Source organism: Pseudomicrostroma glucosiphilum (assembly GCF_003144135.1).
Source record: "Pseudomicrostroma glucosiphilum strain MCA 4718 unplaced genomic scaffold BCV69scaffold_12, whole genome shotgun sequence".
NCBI lineage: Eukaryota > Fungi > Basidiomycota > Exobasidiomycetes > Microstromatales > Microstromataceae > Microstroma > Microstroma glucosiphilum.
The window spans coordinates 57,185-75,717 of NW_020289924.1; the positions used below are offsets into that span (position 1 = coordinate 57,185).

The following is an 18,533-nucleotide window of genomic DNA, read 5'->3' on the forward strand; positions in this document are numbered from 1 at the left end:
TGCGAGGGTATCGAGTAAGAGGTGCCAGGAAGGATTGGGTAGGTGCGTCGAGGAGATAGGCCCACGCGGCTCCGCTCGTCCGACGTAGAAGTCCTTGGCCGGGCGGGTGGCTGAGGCCCTGGCTGGGTGAGCGAGCGAGTCCCTTCCGCGCGCGGCCCTCGTCCAGCCTGGGCTGCCTCGCCCGCCTGCCTGCCTCCGCTCCTGGCTGGCTTCGGGCGAAGCAGGCGGAGGGGCGGACGGCCTTCTCGTCGCCCTTCGCTCCATCGTCGCTCACGTCTACACCACCACTCATACCCTTGCTACTCCACACATCACAATGGTCGCACGCATCTTCTCAAAGGCACTCCAGCAGGTCAGTGACACCTCTTCCATTCCGAGCAGGACCGCCATTACAGCGCTTGCCTGGGGGGAGATGATCGTAGATGGAAGATCAGCATCCCTCGCCCAGAAGCTAACTCCTTCCAATAATACACCTGTCCGCTCATCCTGCAGTCCACCCGAGGCTACGCTTCTCAGGCTGCTGTCAAGCCTCCCATTCTCCTCAACGGTCTGCCAGGTGAGTCTGAAGTCAAAGTAGACGGTTGTCCCATACGGCGCTGCCCCAAGGATTCTGATTCCCTGAACCTCCCGCTCATCCTTCCAACGCCTACTCCTCTGCCTCCTCTCCACTTGCAGGCAAGTACGCCTCATCTGCCTACGTTGCCGCCCTTGGCAAGAGCGAGAGGACCCTCCAAGCCGTAGAGAAGGACCTGCAGGCCGTGCAGGCCAACCTTGGCCCCAATGCAAAGGACGCCGCCAAGCTGCAGACGTTCATCTCCAACCCCACCCTGTCCAACAAGGACAAGGTCGCCGGGCTGGAACAGCTCATTGGAAACAAGTCGGACACCATCACTCGCAACTTGTTCGAGGTGCTGGCCGAGAATGGAAGGTTGGGAGATGCGGAGAAGGTTGTAGAGGAATTCTTTAGGCTCATGGCCGCTCACAGGGGAGAGGTAGAGGTCACCATCACTAGCGCTGCTGTGAGTACAGAGAAAGACGGGAGCAAAGGCAAGCTCCAACTATATACCGCCCTGTATGTGCGAGGATTGCTGACAGGATTTCCCCGCCTGCTTTCCCCCGCAGCCCCTCGACAAGTCCCACTCTCAGCGACTGGAGCAGGCCCTCTCTTCTTCAGGCGTAGCCAAGGCTTCTGGTGGACAGAAGATCAAGTTCAACCACAAGGTCAACCCTTCCATCCAGGGTGGACTCGTCGTCGACTTTGGGGACCGATCCGTGGACCTGTCCGTTGCCGGAAAGGTCAGGAGGCTGAATGCTCTCCTACAGGAGAGCGTTTAAGCGGGGAAGGAGAGCGTGAGGGCGAGGAAAGTTCGGCATTGTAGCGAGTCCACCGTCGTCGATGGGTGTGGGCTGGCGAGAGCACACTCGCTCATTGTAGATTGAAGAATTGCCAGAGTCGCCGGCTTCGCGGAATACAAAACAAAGCCAGTATCGTATCCAATTGTGTGCATCTTGCGAGATCGAGCGTTGTTGCCAAACAGACGGTGTTGAATGGCAGATCAAGAGGAGTGACGAACATCTCACTTGGTGGTGCTGTCTGTCGAGCAATCTGATCTGAGGCACTCGTGATTCCCGCTTTCTTCTAAACGTTTAGTGTGGCCGCGACGACTCCTTCCTTCCGTTCTCTCTGCAACAAATTCCTGCAAGTCACAGGTCTTCAAGCTCGCCCTCTGCATCTGCGCCAATCGGCTGTACGTCTCTTGCGGCTCTACTCTATTCGCTCGCCAGACGAGGAGATACGAGGAATGATCGACGGTGGAAAAGAGGGAGGAGCAAGATGAAGAGAAGGAGAAGTTCGATGCTGGTAGAGGAAGCAGAAGGGAGGAGGAGTGATGCCAGGCAGGAGGGATACCTGGCGAGTTTGATACTTCGAGGGGGAGAGGGAGAGGCAGCGGGACGAGGATCGAAGATTCTGCTCACACACGCACAAGAGAGCTCGGAGCACCCAGCCGGGAGGGAGCAACACGACCTACCGTCCGTGTCCGCAGGCGATGGAGAGGAGGAAGCGGACCAGCTCCCGCGGGAGTACGAGGCTGGCCCCTCTCGCTCTCGCTCTTGCTCTCGATCCACATCCTCCTCAAATTCTGCCTCAAGTCATGGCTCCCTCTTCTCCTCCCGGTCGCCCTCACCCTCACCACCTGCCCCCTCTTTGGCCACAACTTCCACCTACGCACGAACATGTCCTCCCATCCCCGGACTGTACTTGTTCCCCTCTCTCCTCTCTTTGGAGCTAGAGAGAGAGCTGCTGAGGGTGATTGACAGGGAAGGGTACTTCTCTCCTTTATCTATCCTGCCCGATCCTCGCATAGCCAGGGAGCAGGAAAGAGAAGGAGGAGGAGGAGGAGGAGGAGGAGGAGCAGAGAGGAATCAAGCTATGCTCTTTGGACGGGCACGACCTCGATCCGCCGGCACTGCCACTGACGGGCAAGAATGGGCGCATGGGTGGAGTACTGGCTTGCCGAAGTGGGCGGACGAGCTCGTTCTGGCTTTAGGCGGGCTGCTGAAGGGGCATGCTCAGGCTCAGGCTCAGGCTCAGGATGAGGATGCAAGAGGGAGTTGTGCTGGTACCGATACGGAGGGTAGTAGCAGTCGTAGAAGTACCACTGCGGCTGCTGCTCTTCCGCAAGAAGTGTGGGAGATGCTCTTCCCCGAGTGCTCCTCCAGCACCTTTCCCTCCCCTTCAATACCCACCTCCGGCTCACAGCCACAGCCACAACCACATCCAAGCCCACATCCCCGTCCACCTCCCCATCTGCAAAGTCGTCAATTGATCCTCAATAGGTACCACCCTCCGCAAGGTCTCGCTTCGCACATAGATCTCCCACATCGCTTCGCAGACGGCATCGTCCTCTGCTCTCTCAGCGCAGGGATCGGGATGCGCTTCCGGCCTCGTCATCGAACTCGAACTCGACCTCGACCTCTTCAGGACGGAGAGCGAGAGCGAGAGCCACCCCACCCCCAACCAGAATCATACTCACACACACACCACCTCTACCTTCCTGCGCGCTCCGTGCTCGTGCTGAGTGGAGAGGCGCGCTGGGAATGGGAGCACGGGATTGAGGAGAGCTGGGGCGATTGGGTTGAGCGGGACGGAGAGGATGGAGGGGAGGGCGAGTGTGAGCTCGAGGGAGAGGAAAAGGGTCAAGGGGAGGGTCAAGGTTCTACAGAGAGGGCAAGAGGAGGGGGGAAAGCGCTCTTCATTCCTCGGCAGGAGCGCAAGTCGATTACAATCCGCTTCATGAAGGAAGGGGCGGATTGTGTGGGCGAGTAAGCGAGCGAGGACTTCTCGTAGACGAGCTGAGCCAGATCAATTGTCCTTGTACTGTGTTCGTTGTTCATTATCATTGCTATTGGACTGCACATCAGAACTTGTGCTGTCCCATCTCGTGTATCTCCACAATCTTCACATCTACCCACGTCTCATGGTCACTCCTACTCCCCACACTCACTTCTTCCACAATCCCATCAACTCCCTCCTTACCCCCTCCTCCCTCCTCTTACTCTCCAAATCCTCACCACTGCGCACATATCCCAATATATCCTTCGTCTTCCCAAAGTAGACTTCCAAGAGTTGCGCTCGCATCTTGCCCTCGGCGTCTTCGATCAATTTACCAATGTTGGCGATGTGCGAAGGAGAGTAGGGAGAATTGCCTGGACCGGAGGAGGAGGAGGTGGGTGGTAGAAGGGGAGCTTCAATGGCCGATTGGCGCGTGAGGGAGCCGGAGAGGGAGACGTTTCCAAGTGTCGGCTGGCCTTCAGCGCTCGGGGTTGATGACGAGGAGCCAGAGGCGGTGGCATTGCTCCCTTCTTGCCGACCGAGAGAGAGCATGACGGTGCTGGTCAACTTGTACGAGGCGCTCCGTCCTGCGCGATCTGGTGCGGCTTCAAATACGTGCAAAGAGTCCCATAGGCCAATGGTGCCGGACTTCTTTGGGTCAGAGGAGGTGGTGGGGTCAATGTCTGGAGGCAGAAGAGGGAAATGTATACGGTCAGATGTTGGGAGACCTGTGTTGGCGAGGCCTCTCGCTCGCTCGCTCGCTCGCTCACCTTTCTTGAAGAGGACCACACCTGCAAATGCCCCGTCGTCGAGGTCCCAGAGGTACACCGAGGACAACGCCGTATCGTAGTAGCTGTGGTGGGGCAAGATCAGAAGTGTCAAGTCATCGAACGTGTACTTGAAGGGTCTACCTCTCTCCCATCCTGCGACTCACAGCTGCTTGTAGGTCTCCATTGCTCCACCCATTCGAATCTCCAAGTCTCTCAACCCCTTACTAGGCTTCGTCCCATCCTCCAAAGGGGGGTCATACTCTCCACTCCAAGGGCTTCTCCACGAATCGCCATCCCTATTGTAATCACAAGCAAGGTACTCTCTCCCTGCCCCCTGTGCAGACTTGTCAATCTTTACGCGCAAGGGTTGGTCTACGGAGGAGTAGAGGTCGTCTGCGAGGGCGGGGAAGAGGGAGACGAGGGTGTCGAGGTTTTGGGAGATGGAGGAAGGGGGAAGTCTCCGGAGGAGGTCGAGAGAGAGAGACAGCGGGTCGGACATTGTGTGCAACGAGGGTCAAGCCAGCTGCGGGAAGTGGTAGCAATGATGATGGTAGAGGAAGAGGAGAAGCAGGTAGTATGGTCCCAAGGATGGTGCTGGTGGTACTGCGTTGCTTCTCCGGCGTCCTCGCACTGGCCAGACAAGCACACGCACACATGCACCCGTCACACTGGCGGTCCACCTTCCGTTCCGACATCCTGGCCTCGCCCACTTTCTCCTCCCCTTCCGTGTCTGTGCAGCTGCAGCCTTCCATCGATTCGTTCCTTCCGCTACCACCACAACCAACTCCACCACCTCAGCATGTCTGCTCCCTACGGCGGTCAGCAAGCCGCTGCATCCTCGTCGACGTCTGCAGACCCCTACGCGCCCTTCTAGTGAGTTCAGACCGGCCTGCAATGGTCAGACTCCCCACCTCTAGTCTCTCGATGCTGACCCTGCCCCACCTCCTGTGCCACCCTTTGCAGCTATTGGGATCCTGCAGCCAACAACTGGGCATTTGACTACAACGGCTACTACGCCACCTATGGCTACCCACAACAAGGGGGCGCCGGTGCAGCAGCAGCCCCAGCAAGCGCCGCTCCCTATCCCGCCTCATCATCCGCATCCACCTTCCAGCCCATATCCACCGCCACGTCCGCCTACACCTCTGCAGCCGGGCCCCCTTCTTCCTCTACAGGTCCCATCCGGGAGAAGAAGTCCACTGCCTCTGCTGGTCCCAAGGACGCCTCTGGAAATCCCCTCTCTGGCACTCTCAAGCGTGGAGAGAAGCGCAAGACGGTTCTCAAGTCCGGTCCCGAAGGGGCATACGAGGACCCTACGCTGCTAGAGTGGAATCCAGCACACAAGCGTCTCTTTGTGGGTGATCTGGGAAACGATGTCAATGATGCTATCCTCGCTCGCGCATTTCAAAAATGGCCTTCCTTCTCCAAAGCTAAAGTCGTACGGCGTAAACATGATGAGAAATCGCGAGGATATGGATTCGTCTCCTTTGCTGATCCCGAAGACTACCTGAAAGCTTGGAAGGAGATGGAGGGGAAATACATTGGTAGTAGACCTTGCAGACTTAAAGCTGCAGAGAGTAGTGTAGAGGCGAAAGAGATTGGGTATAGACAGGATAAGATCTTGGCGAATAATGTAAAACATCAGGAGTGGAAGATGAAGCATAAGATGGGGGGAGCTATTGGAGGGCAATTGAGGAGACATGGTGTGGGCAAGGCCTGGGGAAGCAAATAGACTAGAATGAAGGATCGGGGGATGCTTTCCCTTCCCTCATTGAGTATATCATATCATATCAATAGCAAGCGTTCAGGCGAAATATGGATGGTAGTAGTAGTGATAGATTTCCACTTCCATCTCCTGAATGTAACGTTCCCCATCTCCTATCCTCACCCAAACATCTCCCCCTCCCAAACCCTAACGGTCATATCATCCCCACAAGTCGCCAGTCTCCAACCAGCATAAGCGTCAAAGCACCAGTCCAGGGCATTGATCTCACAGTTGAGACGATGCCCTTCGATACTGTTGCCACTGCCACTGCCACTGCCACTGTCGGTGCTGCCACGTCCACTGGAGGGGAGAAAGCTGGAGGTGGCGAGACCGGGGTGGCGACGGAGACCGTGGCGGGAAAAGGGGTTGCTGTTCTCTTCTTCCTCGTCCTCTTCCTCTTCACTATCCTCTCCTCTATCTCTCCTCGCCGCTGTCGCACCACCCCTCGAGCCTGAGCCAGAACGAGAACCAGAATCAGAGCCAAGCACGGCAGCGCTCCTCGCCTTTGTATCCCAGAGCACCACACTTCCATTGTTACACCCAATGGCCAGTGTTCTCTCATCGGGACAGAGTGCCAGTCGATTGTAGAGGGAATTTCCCAGCTGAGTTGAATGGTAGAGGACTGTGGGCTCTTCCTCGTTTGCAAATGACGCCGATGCGGGAGGGAGGGAGCTTCCTAGAGGAGAGGAAGAGGAGGAAGAAGGGGAGAGGGAAGAGAGAGGCAGCGAGTAGATCCTCCCGTCGGTCGCTGCAGCAAAGATCTTCCCTCCTCCTTGTGCAAGACAGCTGATCCCGTGGGATCGGGCATTCCACCCTTTGCCCACGCTAAGACTTAGGTCGCCACTCTCGTACAGAGGCTTGATCTCCAGTGGGTCTGACGCCAAGCCCGTACCGCCATTGGAAGCGTCTTCTGGGTTGGCATTGACCGTCGAGGAGAGCACGAAGGAAGGGTCGCCCGGACGGGCTTTGCGCGGCTTGCGGATCTTGCGCTTGGCGGAGGAACTACTCGACGAGGTCGACGTGCTGGTGGTGTTCGTCAGAGCGCTGAGGTCAGCAAAGGGAATTCGCTCTCCTGCAACTTTGCTGCCAGCCTTCTTGACACCCTCGCTTCCCCTCTGCTGCTGTTGACGGTGCTGCTCCGCCCCGCTGTCCACGGCGAACCTGAGATCCCACAGCTTGATCGTCGCGTCGGCGCAGCCGGCTGTGAAGAGGGCATGTGGACGATGTGGGTGGTAGATGAGACTCGTCACGCCCTTTGCCGTCGTATTGGATCTAGCGCGGAAGCCAGCAGCAGTGAGTGCCGGCGATGGAGCATGGGCAGACCAGAGGGAGAGTAGAGGCGATGTCGGCTCAAGCTTGTCTGCGTCGTCGGCTATTGTGCTGTCAGTGGAGATAACCGCCTCCTTCTGCGCCATCCGCAAGTCGTATACGTGGATCGCACCGTCCCTACCGCCACTTGCGAGCAGATTGCCGCCAGAGTGCGGGTCCCACTCAATGGCTCTCGAGGTGCCCCTGGAGCCTACGAACGAGTGCACACATGATAGCGTTGATGTGTCCCAGATTTTTGTGGTGTAGTCTGAGCCACTACTGGCCAAGTACGCATCGTCAAAACGCCAAGAGACGGAGAAGAGACTGCCGATGGTCGCTTGCCAGGTGGGCCTGTCAACTGCCGGGCCATCGTGGATCGAGCGATATGTTGACAATGTCTGGTCGCGAGAGGTGTCCAGCAGAGAGAGGACTCCCTCGTTGTCCCCCACAGCTAGCCATTGCCGAGATGAAGTGTAGGAGCGTGAAGAGTACGAGTAGGCGCAGGCCAGAGGTTGATTTAGTGTCTCTCCGCCATTTGCCAAAGACGGCAGGGTATAGATGGAGTGATCCGGGTGTGACCGATACTTTTGGTAGGCGGGGACATGAGACACTGGAGAGTAGAGTGTAGGTTCGAGGTCAGGAATGCAATCGTCAGGAATACAATCATCTCGCCGATGACATCCCACAGACATACTCACCTCGATTGCGTATAGCGTTCATCGCACTCATTCCCCTTCCGGCTCCGGCTCCTGCCCCACATCGCAGCGTAGCCATGGCGCTGGCAAGGTCAACACCAGCTTGACTGCCTCTCATGGCCATCGGTACTGGCTTACGAGGGGAGGGCGTGGCTTCATCGTCAAGACCAAATGTCCGCTGTTGTCGCCGTGTCCGCGAAGGCTGTGAAGTTGGCAGACCTGCCCTACGAGCTGCTGAACCTATGGATGGCGAAGTAGGTCCTCTCCTCGTCATCGAACGAGGTGCAGACGTCGCCAAGGACATCAAATCTTCGTCATCTGAGGCTCCCCAATCAAACAACCTCCGATCTCCCATCTGCCCTGCCTCATCGTCATCATCAGACGAGTCATCCCAGTGCCTTGCACTTTCTCCCTCGAGCATCATTCGATCCCTCCTCCCGCGCCGACTACTACTAGGCGACTCCGGTATGCTTTCCTCTGGCCTCCTTTGCCTCTTCACTCCTCTTCGCGCCGAAGTATGGCTTGAAGGACTGGAGGCCGTCAGTGAGGCATAGTACCCTCGGGTGGAGGAAGGAGTGCACGAGGGGCCTTGCGCATCTCGACGTTGTGGTCTTGGGTGGAAAAAGGCAGAGGCGCGCGAGGGTGTGACATTGCCCTTGACGATCAGCTGCTGCTTCCTCCGCGAGGAGGAAGGAGAAGAAGCTGGCAGAGGAACAGTTGATCGAGCAGGATGGGCTACTGGCTTATGAGGGGAGCGAAGGTGTAATGTCCGAGACGATGTCGGCGTAGGTTGTAGGGGAGGGAGAGGCGGGGATGATGGTGGGGTATAGACTCCTTGTGCGGCAGCATACGAGGAAGAAGAAGGGGGTGGCGTCCGTAGCAGAGCTTCGAAAGAGGATGCTGGGTGGGGTGGCGGCGAGGAGGACAAGGCATTGGTAGGTAGGCGTGAGGAAGAAGAGGAGGCCGACGAGGAGGGAGTAGAGGGCGTCCGCGGCCATGCCAGCGTCGATGCCATGTTGAGCGCCGATGACAGCGACCAAAATCGGCCCAACAAGCACCTCCAATGGTAGGATGGTTCAGGAGAGGAGGAGGACGAGGACGAGGAGGATGCTGCCACTTATCGAGGACGAGGAGATGCGAAAGGAAGGAGACGCACACTTTCGCCTTTTGGCTTTCGCGCTCCGCCGCCACCGCCCACTCAAATGGACGCGTACGCGTTTCCGCACGTAGTCGATTCAGGCACCCGAGCCAGAAGACACACCTGTCGTCACAGCTCAATGTATCGGGTGCTAGCTGGTTGAGATTTGTGGAAAGCGCCACGACGGTGGAGAGATATCGATACAAGTATAACCTCACTTCCTTCTCCTGCCATGCTTTGCCTGATTGTTATTCCTCCTGCCAAAGCCCACATCTGGCAGCCCGCCCATCTCCTTTCCTCCACCGCCGCTCAGCAGCCCAGGCAACCAGTCCGGATCCTCGTACCGGGCACTCAATGTATCCTTGCCCTTTTCCAACTGCCTCTCCAGAGCCTTCTGCTCTTTTTGCTTACGGATTCTCTCCTGATTCAGCGCCCGTTGCCATTCCGGCTGGTCCTCGCGCAAGATCAGATTGGCATTGCGTGGGTCCTTGAGCGAAGTCGTAGAGCCGGCCTTGGGCAGGGGAAGCGAAGTCTTGGTACCTCTTGTGCGGAACTGGAAGTTCTTCTTCAGATGTAGCTGCAGACCATTGTTCGTAGTCGCAGAAGACGAAGAAACGGGAGCAGCAGAGGTGACCGATGTCCGGATCAGGGTAGGGTTACCACACGAGGGACAGAACTTCTTTTCCGAGTCTTTGCAGATCTTGAAGCAGGCATGGCATCTCAACACCCAGCTTCTGACCTTGTCGATCCTCAGTCCTTCTGTGCTGACCAGCGCCATGCCCATCTGTAGCAGTACATTCTGCACGGCATAATCAGCCGTCATAGTAGCCACGGTCATCCGGCTTTTGCCCTTGCCTTTGCCCTTCTTGCCGCCGCCGCGCTTGCCAGGATGAGATGGTGCTGGCTCGCCTCGCATGGCAGTCATTGCCTCGTCTGTGACCAGTCCCAGATCACGGTGCTTTTGTGTGAGGATGTTATCCGAGGTGACCCACTCGCCTTCTCCATCGCTCCCTCCATAGTCTGCCGCTATTTCTTCTTGGCGATGCCGCGAAGAAGAGGGGACAGTGGTCCATCCTTCCTCGTCATCTTGAGACTTGGAGGACGAGGTGGAGCTCCGGCGTGATGTTGAAGCTTGCTGGGGAGCGGCTTCTGAGGTGGATGTACTTTCGCCTAGATCAGCCCGGTGAGAGCTGTCCTGAGATTCAGGCTGCGCTCTCTCCAGGTCAAGTCTGGCAATGGCAGCGGCAATCTCTTCTTCATCCGCCGCTTCGCCGCCATCATTCTCCAGCTCCTCTTCCTCCTCCCCGCCACTGTCGCCTGCTGCAGTCTCTGTTGTTTGCCCTGCTTCCACTGGCGTAGCAGTCGGTTCGGCTCGGACAGAGGACTCGGGGTCGATTTTCTTGGCCTCTGCCAGTCTCTGAGCCTCGTGCTCCTGCTGTCCAGTCTTGCCTCCCAGCTTGCTACGTATCCTCCAAGTGCCGTGTCTCTCCACCTCGAGCGCATAGGCCAAGGCCAGGACGCTCAAGTCAGGTCTGCTGAGCACAGCATAATCTCCCGTCTGCTTTGCAAATTCGATAACCCTTGCCAAGGCCTCGGGTCCCGCCTCGCGCACTTCGAGATCCATCCCGGAGATTCTGAGGAACTCAAGGTGGTCTCGGGCGTGCTTGTCCTTGAGTTCGAGCATGACCGAGGGAGGCACGTAGTACTTCTTTGCCAGGCCGCGGAGGGGCAATTGGGCGAGGAGGGGGCCTGCATCCAGCACCAATTGATCGATGGCGGGTCCCGAAGAGGAAGGAGAGGAAGAAGAGGCGGTGGGCGTGGAGGACGTGCTTGCGACCTGTCCCTGTTGTGGTGCTTCTGCGGTCATTGCTGTAGCCTCGACCATGATGTCTCGTTGGTGAGGATGGGTGTGATATGAGTGGCCCTGCCTCTGATGCGAAGAAGTGCTCAATAATTTCCCTCGTCTGCCTGCGTCTGTGTTCCCTTCCGCCGTCTGATCCGAGATTTCGGTCTCTTTCCGTCGATGGCCGCCTCCGCTCCGATGTGCCTTGAGCCCTGCAAGCCATTGACTGCAGCCCCGCTCGGCCCCTCACCGATCTCACAGAGTCACCATCACCGATTGCCATCTGCCCCAAAGCGACCTTCCATCGCCGTCAAGGGACCTTATATAGCCAGATACCGCCAGCTAAGATAAGAGGATCGCCCCTCCTACACATCCTTCTTACCCCCTGCCCCCGCAAACACTCTACCCCTCTCTCCAGCCCCGCCACTCATGACCCTCCCTGCTACACGACGAGCCGCCGTGGCCTGCCTCCGCAATGCAGAAGCATCGGCTCCCAGGGCCACTCGTACCCTCACCACACTCGCAGCAGCGCCATCTAGGGCAACTAACAGCAACACCAGGAACCAAAGTCGGACACATTGGGCGCAGCGCCCACAGATGCTCGTCCCCACCTCTCCACTATCCCTCTCTCGCAGCCTCGCCACCGAGGCCACCCACACGCCCTATGCGAAGCTCTCCGGCGAGGACATTACCGCCTTTGCTTCTCTCATGTCTTCACCCTCGACTTCCATTATCACCACCATCACTCCATCTGAATCTTCCAGCGGCGTCAAGCCCGTACAAGCCGATGAGCTGGACGGTTTCAACCAGGATTGGATGAACAAGTACAAGGGCCACTCGCAATGTGTCCTCAAGCCCAAGACGACCCAGGAGCTAGCAGATGTCATGAAGTACTGCTACGAGAAGAGGATCGCAGTGGTACCCCAGGGAGGCAACACGGGCTTGGTAGGAGGAAGTGTGCCGGTGGAGGACGAGGTGATCATCAGTACTGCCAACCTCAACTCCATTCGCGAATTTGACGAAGTGTCGGGCACCCTCGTGTGCGATGCGGGATGCATTCTCGAGGTGCTCGACAATCACATCGCTCCCAAGGGATACATGATGCCGTTGGACCTTGGAGCCAAGGGCTCTTGCCACATTGGTGGTAATGTAGCAACCAATGCAGGAGGATTGAGGTTCCTCAGGTATGGCTCCCTGCACGGCAATGTCCTCGGACTCGAGGTGGTGCTCCCCAACGGTGAGATCCTCGATGGACTAAGTACCCTGCGCAAGGACAACACGGGCTTCGATCTCAAGCAGCTCTTCATCGGCAGCGAAGGCTCCATTGGCATTATCACCGGCGTGTCCATTGTCACACCCCGCAGACCCTCGGCGCAGAACGTGGCCGTATTTGCCCTCGACTCCTTCGAGGCAGTGCAAAACGTCTTTGGCAAGGTCAAGAGCCACTGTGGAGAGATCCTGTCGGCCTTTGAATTCTTCGATCAGGACGCCTTTGAGCTCGTACAAGGGCATGCCACGGCTGGAGTAAAGGATCCCTTTGAAGCTCGCCATCCCTTCTACGTCCTCATCGAGACAAGCGGGAGCAACAAGGACCACGACGACGAGAAGCTCAGTGGGCTCCTGGAGGAGCTCATGGAAGGCGGCTCCATCACTGACGGTGTCATGGCTCAGGACGAGACGCAAGTAGGCTCTCTCTGGGCTCTGCGTGAGTCCATTCCCGAGGCAGCAGGCAAGTACGGCTCAGTGTACAAGTACGATTTGAGCATGCCTATCCCCAAGATGAATGAGTTGGTGCTGGACATGCGAGCACGATTCGAGGAGAGGGGAGTCATTGGAAAGGACAAGACGATCAAGACTGTTGTGGGGTACGGGCATATCGGAGATGGCAATCTGCACATCAACATCGTCGCCGACCGCTACACTCCGGAGACTGAGGCGCTCATCGAGCCCTACATCTACGAGTGGACTGCCAAGCAAAATGGCTCCATCTCTGCCGAGCATGGACTGGGAGTCATGAAGGCAGAGAAGATTGGGTACACAAAGAGCAAGACTAGCGTGGCGTATATGCAGAAGGTAAAGGATCTGTTTGACCCAAAGAGGATCTTGAACCCTAACAAGTACCTCCCTGCACAACGGTCGTAGGAATCCTTGTGCAAGCCTTTCAAAAGTATGGAAGGGTCAGGTTTCTAGTCGCCCAGTCTTCGTGTAGTACTATCGTGTCTGTGTCATTGCCAAAAACAAATTGAATGTCGCTTGCATCGTCGCCTCTGTTCATTTTGTGATACGTCCGACTGGCGTAGCAATTCTGTCATAAGATCGCTCCTCGTCCTCCCTCCCTCACACAGTCCCGTAGATCCCCTTCCTATTCTCCCTCTCACTCCTCTTCTTCCTCCTCAGTCTCAAGCGCAATCTCTCCCCCCTGTCCCCTCCCAATTCTATTCACCGGTGAATCCTCCCCCGTATAAACACACACGTCGTACATTCCTCCCCCTACTAAGCCTCCAATGATGGATGCGAGTCCGGGTCCCCAAAGACACCAGTAGTTGTTGTGGGTAAAGACGGTGGAAGGGTAGCCCATGAGGGAGAGGAAGAGACGGGGACCAAAGTCACGGGCGAAGTTGATCGCGTAGCTAATCAGAGGAGGGAGGAGGGAGACTGGTCAGTCTGAGAGTGGGCGGCGGCTCCAAATCGGTAGACTCACCCTGTGTTGATGCCTAGAGCTGACCCGATACCCAGCAGTGTGAGGAACATGGCAATTGCTGCAGGCCAGAGAGAAGCGGACAAGGAGAGGTATGGATCAGCTCTGGGCTCTGTGGGACTGTTCTCCCCTCCCTACTCCTCATTACTTACGCATGATCCCCTTCGGCACGCCCAACCCGCCTTTATCGCTCAGTGCAAACACAGCGCAGACTAACACGGCGCTGGCCAATGCCTCACTCCACGCTGCCGCTAGCCAATCCCCGTCCAGGTAGCTCTGTGGGAATGTGACAAAGAGACCTGCAGTGGAATTGGGTCCAATGACGGTACGGGAGGAAGTGGAGCCCTCTCTGACGGAGATGGAGTGGTGGTAGTTGCTGTAGGCGAGGGCCGAGCCAAAGAAGCCACCGAGGATCTGGGCGAGGATGTACGGGATGACACGCCTTGCTGGGAAGCCTCTGAAGAACCACAGAGAGACTGTGGGAAGGTGTACGGGTGGGATCGCGTACGGTTGATGATGTTGAGCAGCTACTCCCCGCTGGCTTTACAGCCCCTTCTACGTCGCTGTATGCTCTCCGTGTACTCACTCGTCACTGTCGGATTCAAATGAGCTCCACTGACTCCCCCAGCAATCCACACGCCCAACGCAACACCCACTGCCCATCCAAATCTTCCACTATTATAATCCCCCGCACTATAATCGTGTCCAGCAAGATCAAAGTGCAGCCTCCCCTGACACTCTACTCCAGCACCCAGTATGAGGATCAGTGCCGTACCGAGGAATTCTGCTAGCTCCTCGTGGTACGCCTTGCGTGTTCTGGCCCAGAGGTTGGGCTTACCAGGCCGCACGGTCCAGCGTGGGTTGTGGAGGAGTCCGTCATACGAAGGGGAGAGGGGCTGGGCAGGCAGACGTGGTGAGCCAGCCGAGGGAGGAGCACGAGCTTCATCGCGCGTGGTGTTCAGGATTGACTGCAGGCGAGATGGACGACGTGGGGTTGCTTGAGGGCGAGAGGTAGAGGAGGAGCTGGCTGTACGGGCTGCTCGTGGGGTTGAATCCAGATCTTCCCGCGGAATGGAGGTTGTGGGCAGGAGCGGGGCACGACCCTCGGAGGACATGGTGACGACGGAGGAATCAAAGACAGGACTCTCAACAGATGGTCAAGAATGGAAGAAGGTTAGACCATCTACCACTACGGAAATGCATTCACTGTACAGCTCTCTGATGGTCACGTCTCTGCCACCATTGTCTGCACCTGTCGTCATCGATAAGCGAGCCGTGCGGGAGTGTAGCAGTGCGTCTGTGCTCAAGGCAGAATTTTTTGTCGCCGCTCAGATCTTCCAAGTGCAGGAGCATTGACGCCAAGGGGAGGACCAGCGGAACGGAACGAGCATTGGCCTTTCCGTCTACCCACCAACCTTGGATCCACCCGACTGAGGTTCACTGTTCCTTGTCTAGCCATTGTACCGCCTTCCTCCAAACACTCTACCTGGTTTCTAGACATTGTCCGTACGGCATCACTCGAGCTTCCAGCGACCCTTCTACATCCCATCCCCTTCACTCGCGCTCCAAACCATCTCAACCTAATCGCCCGGCATGTCCTTCCAGCCGGTGAACCCCAAGCCCTTCCTGCAACAACAGACTGGCAAGCCAGTCGCAGTGCGGCTCAAGTGGGGTATGGAGTACAGGGGATTCTTGGTCTCGACGGACAACTACATGAACTTTCAGGTGAGTTGGATGAGAGTACAGGACAGGTCGATTGGTACGATGGGCGGATGCATCTGCACGCCGTAATTATACCTACATCCCTTCTGCTGTGGAAGTGACGTCCCGTATGCTATTCATTGGATTGCTGACAAGGATCGTCCACATGCAACTCTTTCATCTCCATCGCTCCCACTCTCACAGCTAGCAAACACAGAAGAGTTTAACGCAGAAGGCGTCTCGCAGGGCATGCTGGGAGAGGTGATGATTCGGTGCAACAATGTCCTCTACCTCCGGGAAATGGGAGACGAGGATGAAAAGAAGCCGGGGCTGGGGAATGGAGCCATGGAGTCGTAGTCGCTGGCGTCAGGGAGACGGCGGTGAAGACAGCTGAAGGGGGAGGAAGGCGAAGGCGGCGGAACAGTGATGGCAGACGACGTGCTGGACTATCACGCAGCGCGAGGCGATTGACATTGAGCAAGCTACTTCATACAATTTCACACCTACTTCTGAGACGGTCGTCAATATCAGCTCTTCATGTATTCCCAAACGTAGCCGACCTGTTCTGCACTTGAGGAACGGGAAGCGTTCTACCCTCAACTGGGCTGAGCCCACCCGCGTCGCATGTCCGCCCTCGAAGCGCGAAGGCGTCGTCTCGACGAAGTAAAGATGATTGAGGCTCACATCCTGCTGCATTGTTCATCTCAAAGATACTCTTGAAGAAGAGCTGACCAGTCGATTGGAGCGTCGTCTGGAGTAAGGTGGTGGTGTCGCTGCTGCACGTGACTGGCAGATCTTCCGACCCTGGCCAGATATTCCTCCCAGTCCGTCCATGCGTCCGTCGATCTCACTTCCACCTCGCAGCGTCGGCCTCACACCACACACCACGCTAGTCCTCGCTACGATACAATTGCTTCAACAGACATTACTCTAGAGAATCTCTTCTTCGAAGTCTTCCCTCACAAGAGCCACCGACCATGTTCCTTCTCGGTCGTCAGCTCCCGGACAGTCAGAAGGTCTCGGTAAGTAGGCTACCTAAGCGGCAAAGGAGCATCCGCCCATTCTACCGCTGACAGTTCCTCTTTCTCTCTTCTCTCCCGCCCACTCTCCTATGACATCGAAAAGATTGCTCTCACAGCCTTCTATGGTCTCTCACACACTCTCGCATCCCGACTATGTGCCAGACTTCAGCTGCACGAAGCCGCCAAGGTTGGCGAGCTGACGGATGGACAAGTGACGCAGATGAGCGCCTACCTGAGCAGTCCCGGCAGTATCCCCGCACAGCAAGGCAAGATCACCCGGAGTCCACTCATTGGCCAAAAGGGAAAGGAGACGTCTACTTCCACTTCTAGCTCGGCCTCTTCTTCCAGTAGTAGTAGCAGCAGCAGCACTTCTCTCCCACCTTCGCAGCGCGCATCGCCATCGAGCGATCCGCTACGTTCTCTCCTACTAGAGTCGGATCTGCGAAGGGCAATGCAGGCCAATATCGCTCATCACCGTAATGTGGGGAGCTACAAGGGGAAGCGACACCAGCAGGGCTTGCCTGTGAGGGGACAGAGGACCAGTTCGAATGGTCTAACGGCGAGGAAATTGAACCGGATTGAGAGGAGGGGGTATGCCAGCTTGGTTGGGTCGAGCAGGTGAGTCCATAGGTACGGGGTATGGAATGACAAAAGAACTGCAGTAGCGAGAAATCAGAGCAAGGGTGGCAGACAGGACGCAAAGGATAGCAGAAGCTCTCGCGGAGCGCAGTCAGAGGCTCCATGACTCGTCCGGTCGGTGGAGCAGTAGTCTTTTCAATCGCTGAGAACGTCTCGCTGACCTCTACCATCCCCGTCTGCCTTCCCTTTCCCGACCGTCTACCCAGCATGGCTGCATCTTCGACATTATCTACACAGCGTACAACGGTGACCTCGCTGCTGTCTGCGCTCAAGAGGCCAGCGAGCTTCTAGACAGGTTGCGGCAGCGCTCCCCCGTACCTCTTTGTATTTCGCTTTTCATTGGTCAATCTAGATACTCTTCATCACGATTGGGGACAATTCAGGCAAAATGATGAACATTGCGAAAATGTGTTGCTGATAGAAAGGTAGACACTGGAGATCTATTCCTTCATGCACAACCATCAGCATCGCTACGATGTCCCTTCACCCTGCGACGCCTTCACCGGAGTGGCCCAAGATGCGGGCCAATCGGCAATGGTCGCCTGTCTCCTCCTACCGTGGTGAGCCTTCTTGGTCTCACGGCTGAGTGCATGTCTGACGTCGATGGGCAGATCAGCGATACCATCGTCGAGTCGCTGAGCGGAGGTACCGACAAATGCAGATTGACTAGTGTGAGCGCGGTGACCTTCTCTACCTCTACTGTCTGTCCGTCACCGTTCTCTGCTTGCTCACCTGTGCCTCCTTGATCATCTCATCAAACACATCACTACACCACTTCATGTTCTGCCTCTCCGTCGGGAACTTTTCACAGCTAATCTTAATCTCTCCTCTAACAGTCACATCCTCTCCGTACTTTCCGTCGAGTCTGAGAGGTTCTGCCATGGGGCCCTTTCCGGGATTCCATCTCGGTCCAGCAAGATGGAGGAGCTTGCGGAGGGTACGAATGCGGGTGGAGTCATCGGGAAGGGAGGTGAAGAGGGAGTGGGCGTAAAGGTCTGGGAGGGAGACGGTTAAGACGGATTTGCGGTTGGCGGGGTGAGGAGCACCTTGGTAGTGCATGGACCGGAAAGTGAGGACACTGGAGGAAGGAGGGGGGTTATAGGGCTGGCGGAGCTCTAGTGACAGGAGGAGCATCCGTAGGAGAGCGTCAGACGAAGTGCATAGCAAGGGGTCCGTCCTCCCTCCTCCGCCTGCACACTCACTCTCAAGGTTGGGCAGCTCGTGCTCCACTGTTCTAGCATACCTCAACAGTTCCCTCCCTCTGTTCAGCACCTCATGTCCGAGTGTGGGCACATCATCGTGCTGAAAGGCCTCCCAGGGTGCGAGATCGAAAGGATTCTTGCCGGTATTCCTCCTGGGCTTTGCCTGTCGCGAGGGAGTGGTGCTCAAGGCTCGCGAGGAAGAGGCGGTGAGCGCTGACCAGAGCTGCCGACGCGGGATGGAAGCGGATGCCACCGAAGAAGAAGATGGGGAGGCGAAGAGTGACATACTTTTGGCAGGCGAGGTGAGCAGAGGGGAAGGCGCTGCTGCTGCTGACGATGAGTGCGGTACGGGAAAGGATGGAGGTGGTGATGGATGCCTGGGCTGACGGGAAGAAGTGATGGCCGAGGCTGCAAGGCG

At 57.0% G+C, this 18,533-nt stretch overlaps 11 protein-coding genes across 11 annotated transcripts; 6 read left to right on the forward strand and 5 right to left on the reverse strand.

The window, feature by feature from the left end:
* The first annotated feature begins 287 nt into the window (after positions 1 to 287).
* Positions 288 to 1,493, forward strand: BCV69DRAFT_284264 (putative ATP5-F1F0-ATPase complex, OSCP subunit). Its single transcript, XM_025492982.1, has 4 exons — positions 288 to 352; positions 493 to 556; positions 676 to 1,019; positions 1,123 to 1,493. Exons 1-4 carry the CDS (start codon positions 317 to 319, stop codon positions 1,333 to 1,335), a joined length of 657 nt encoding a protein of 218 aa, XP_025346270.1. The 5' UTR covers positions 288 to 316; the 3' UTR covers positions 1,336 to 1,493.
* A 92-nt stretch (positions 1,494 to 1,585) lies between these two features.
* On the forward strand, positions 1,586 to 3,494 carry BCV69DRAFT_44715 (hypothetical protein). The gene has a single exon (XM_025495288.1). It carries the CDS (start codon positions 1,835 to 1,837, stop codon positions 3,326 to 3,328), a length of 1,494 nt encoding a protein of 497 aa, XP_025346271.1. The 5' UTR covers positions 1,586 to 1,834; the 3' UTR covers positions 3,329 to 3,494.
* Positions 3,164 to 4,603, reverse strand: BCV69DRAFT_303497 (F-actin capping protein, beta subunit; the record flags this gene model as incomplete). The annotated part of the gene is made up of 3 exons (XM_025494647.1): positions 3,164 to 4,017; positions 4,105 to 4,187; positions 4,269 to 4,603. 3 exons carry the CDS (start codon positions 4,601 to 4,603, stop codon positions 3,503 to 3,505), a joined length of 933 nt encoding a protein of 310 aa, XP_025346272.1. The 3' UTR covers positions 3,164 to 3,502.
* Positions 4,604 to 4,868: 265 nt separating this feature from the next.
* Positions 4,869 to 5,938, forward strand: BCV69DRAFT_44854 (RNA-binding domain-containing protein). The gene is made up of 2 exons (XM_025495289.1): positions 4,869 to 4,977; positions 5,068 to 5,938. Exons 1-2 carry the CDS (start codon positions 4,904 to 4,906, stop codon positions 5,834 to 5,836), a joined length of 843 nt encoding a protein of 280 aa, XP_025346273.1. The 5' UTR covers positions 4,869 to 4,903; the 3' UTR covers positions 5,837 to 5,938.
* BCV69DRAFT_313873 (WD40 repeat-like protein) lies at positions 5,636 to 8,983 on the reverse strand. The gene is made up of 2 exons (XM_025495067.1): positions 7,876 to 8,983; positions 5,636 to 7,787 (listed from the first exon to the last, which is right to left on the reverse strand). Exons 1-2 carry the CDS (start codon positions 8,885 to 8,887, stop codon positions 5,989 to 5,991), a joined length of 2,811 nt encoding a protein of 936 aa, XP_025346274.1. The 5' UTR covers positions 8,888 to 8,983; the 3' UTR covers positions 5,636 to 5,988.
* Positions 8,984 to 9,156: 173 nt separating this feature from the next.
* On the reverse strand, positions 9,157 to 10,955 carry BCV69DRAFT_284270 (hypothetical protein). Its single transcript, XM_025492983.1, has one exon. It carries the CDS (start codon positions 10,893 to 10,895, stop codon positions 9,225 to 9,227), a length of 1,671 nt encoding a protein of 556 aa, XP_025346275.1. The 5' UTR covers positions 10,896 to 10,955; the 3' UTR covers positions 9,157 to 9,224.
* Positions 10,956 to 11,450: 495 nt separating this feature from the next.
* Positions 11,451 to 12,995, forward strand: BCV69DRAFT_251396 (putative DLD2-D-lactate dehydrogenase; the record flags this gene model as incomplete). Its single annotated transcript, XM_025490428.1, has 1 exon — positions 11,451 to 12,995. One exon carries the CDS (start codon positions 11,451 to 11,453, stop codon positions 12,993 to 12,995), a length of 1,545 nt encoding a protein of 514 aa, XP_025346276.1.
* Positions 12,996 to 13,030: 35 nt separating this feature from the next.
* BCV69DRAFT_284272 (aquaporin-like protein) lies at positions 13,031 to 14,758 on the reverse strand. Its single transcript, XM_025492984.1, has 4 exons — positions 14,138 to 14,758; positions 13,704 to 14,027; positions 13,555 to 13,612; positions 13,031 to 13,483 (listed from the first exon to the last, which is right to left on the reverse strand). Exons 1-4 carry the CDS (start codon positions 14,664 to 14,666, stop codon positions 13,228 to 13,230), a joined length of 1,167 nt encoding a protein of 388 aa, XP_025346277.1. The 5' UTR covers positions 14,667 to 14,758; the 3' UTR covers positions 13,031 to 13,227.
* Positions 14,759 to 15,050: 292 nt separating this feature from the next.
* BCV69DRAFT_284274 (putative small nuclear ribonucleo protein F) lies at positions 15,051 to 15,654 on the forward strand. Its single transcript, XM_025492985.1, has 2 exons — positions 15,051 to 15,276; positions 15,457 to 15,654. The coding sequence occupies exons 1-2, from the start codon at positions 15,145 to 15,147 to the stop codon at positions 15,607 to 15,609; spliced, it is 285 nt and encodes a 94-aa protein (XP_025346278.1). The 5' UTR covers positions 15,051 to 15,144; the 3' UTR covers positions 15,610 to 15,654.
* Positions 15,655 to 16,129: 475 nt separating this feature from the next.
* BCV69DRAFT_284276 (S13-like H2TH domain-containing protein) lies at positions 16,130 to 17,173 on the forward strand. Its single transcript, XM_025492986.1, has 2 exons — positions 16,130 to 16,274; positions 16,378 to 17,173. Exons 1-2 carry the CDS (start codon positions 16,230 to 16,232, stop codon positions 16,894 to 16,896), a joined length of 564 nt encoding a protein of 187 aa, XP_025346279.1. The 5' UTR covers positions 16,130 to 16,229; the 3' UTR covers positions 16,897 to 17,173.
* A 132-nt stretch (positions 17,174 to 17,305) lies between these two features.
* BCV69DRAFT_284278 (hypothetical protein) lies at positions 17,306 to 18,497 on the reverse strand. Its single transcript, XM_025492987.1, has 3 exons — positions 18,116 to 18,497; positions 17,646 to 18,028; positions 17,306 to 17,548 (listed from the first exon to the last, which is right to left on the reverse strand). The coding sequence occupies exons 1-3, from the start codon at positions 18,399 to 18,401 to the stop codon at positions 17,384 to 17,386; spliced, it is 834 nt and encodes a 277-aa protein (XP_025346280.1). The 5' UTR covers positions 18,402 to 18,497; the 3' UTR covers positions 17,306 to 17,383.
* Positions 18,498 to 18,533: the final 36 nt, after the last annotated feature.

What these genes read in the sequence shown, in the direction of transcription:
- BCV69DRAFT_44715 (XM_025495288.1), top strand. Translation starts at nt 1,835, where the DNA reads ATGAAGAGAAGGAGAAGTTCGATGCTGGTAGAGGAAGCAGAAGGGAGG.
- BCV69DRAFT_313873 (XM_025495067.1), bottom strand. Translation starts at nt 8,887, where the DNA reads ATGGCATCGACGCTGGCATGGCCGCGGACGCCCTCTACTCCCTCCTCG. An exon ending in GAACGCTATACGCAATCGAG is followed by an intron (nt 7,788 to 7,875) that starts GTGAGTATGTCT and finishes TCTACTCTCCAG; the next exon opens with TGTCTCATGTCCCCGCCTAC.
- BCV69DRAFT_284272 (XM_025492984.1), bottom strand. Translation starts at nt 14,666, where the DNA reads ATGTCCTCCGAGGGTCGTGCCCCGCTCCTGCCCACAACCTCCATTCCG. An exon ending in TTTGAATCCGACAGTGACGA is followed by an intron (nt 14,028 to 14,137) that starts GTGAGTACACGG and finishes ACCTTCCCACAG; the next exon opens with TCTCTCTGTGGTTCTTCAGA. An exon ending in GCTCTAGGCATCAACACAGG is followed by an intron (nt 13,484 to 13,554) that starts GTGAGTCTACCG and finishes TCCTCTGATTAG; the next exon opens with CTACGCGATCAACTTCGCCC.
- BCV69DRAFT_284270 (XM_025492983.1), bottom strand. Translation starts at nt 10,895, where the DNA reads ATGGTCGAGGCTACAGCAATGACCGCAGAAGCACCACAACAGGGACAG.
- BCV69DRAFT_284278 (XM_025492987.1), bottom strand. Translation starts at nt 18,401, where the DNA reads ATGTCACTCTTCGCCTCCCCATCTTCTTCTTCGGTGGCATCCGCTTCC. An exon ending in CGAGCTGCCCAACCTTGAGA is followed by an intron (nt 18,029 to 18,115) that starts GTGAGTGTGCAG and finishes TCCTGTCACTAG; the next exon opens with AGCTCCGCCAGCCCTATAAC. An exon ending in AGATGATCAAGGAGGCACAG is followed by an intron (nt 17,549 to 17,645) that starts GTGAGCAAGCAG and finishes ACCTCCGCTCAG; the next exon opens with CGACTCGACGATGGTATCGC.
- BCV69DRAFT_44854 (XM_025495289.1), top strand. Translation starts at nt 4,904, where the DNA reads ATGTCTGCTCCCTACGGCGGTCAGCAAGCCGCTGCATCCTCGTCGACG. An exon ending in GACCCCTACGCGCCCTTCTA is followed by an intron (nt 4,978 to 5,067) that starts GTGAGTTCAGAC and finishes CACCCTTTGCAG; the next exon opens with CTATTGGGATCCTGCAGCCA.
- BCV69DRAFT_284274 (XM_025492985.1), top strand. Translation starts at nt 15,145, where the DNA reads ATGTCCTTCCAGCCGGTGAACCCCAAGCCCTTCCTGCAACAACAGACT. An exon ending in ACAACTACATGAACTTTCAG is followed by an intron (nt 15,277 to 15,456) that starts GTGAGTTGGATG and finishes CCACTCTCACAG; the next exon opens with CTAGCAAACACAGAAGAGTT.
- BCV69DRAFT_284264 (XM_025492982.1), top strand. Translation starts at nt 317, where the DNA reads ATGGTCGCACGCATCTTCTCAAAGGCACTCCAGCAG. An exon ending in TCTCAAAGGCACTCCAGCAG is followed by an intron (nt 353 to 492) that starts GTCAGTGACACC and finishes CTCATCCTGCAG; the next exon opens with TCCACCCGAGGCTACGCTTC. An exon ending in TCTCCTCAACGGTCTGCCAG is followed by an intron (nt 557 to 675) that starts GTGAGTCTGAAG and finishes CTCCACTTGCAG; the next exon opens with GCAAGTACGCCTCATCTGCC.
- BCV69DRAFT_284276 (XM_025492986.1), top strand. Translation starts at nt 16,230, where the DNA reads ATGTTCCTTCTCGGTCGTCAGCTCCCGGACAGTCAGAAGGTCTCG. An exon ending in CGGACAGTCAGAAGGTCTCG is followed by an intron (nt 16,275 to 16,377) that starts GTAAGTAGGCTA and finishes GACATCGAAAAG; the next exon opens with ATTGCTCTCACAGCCTTCTA.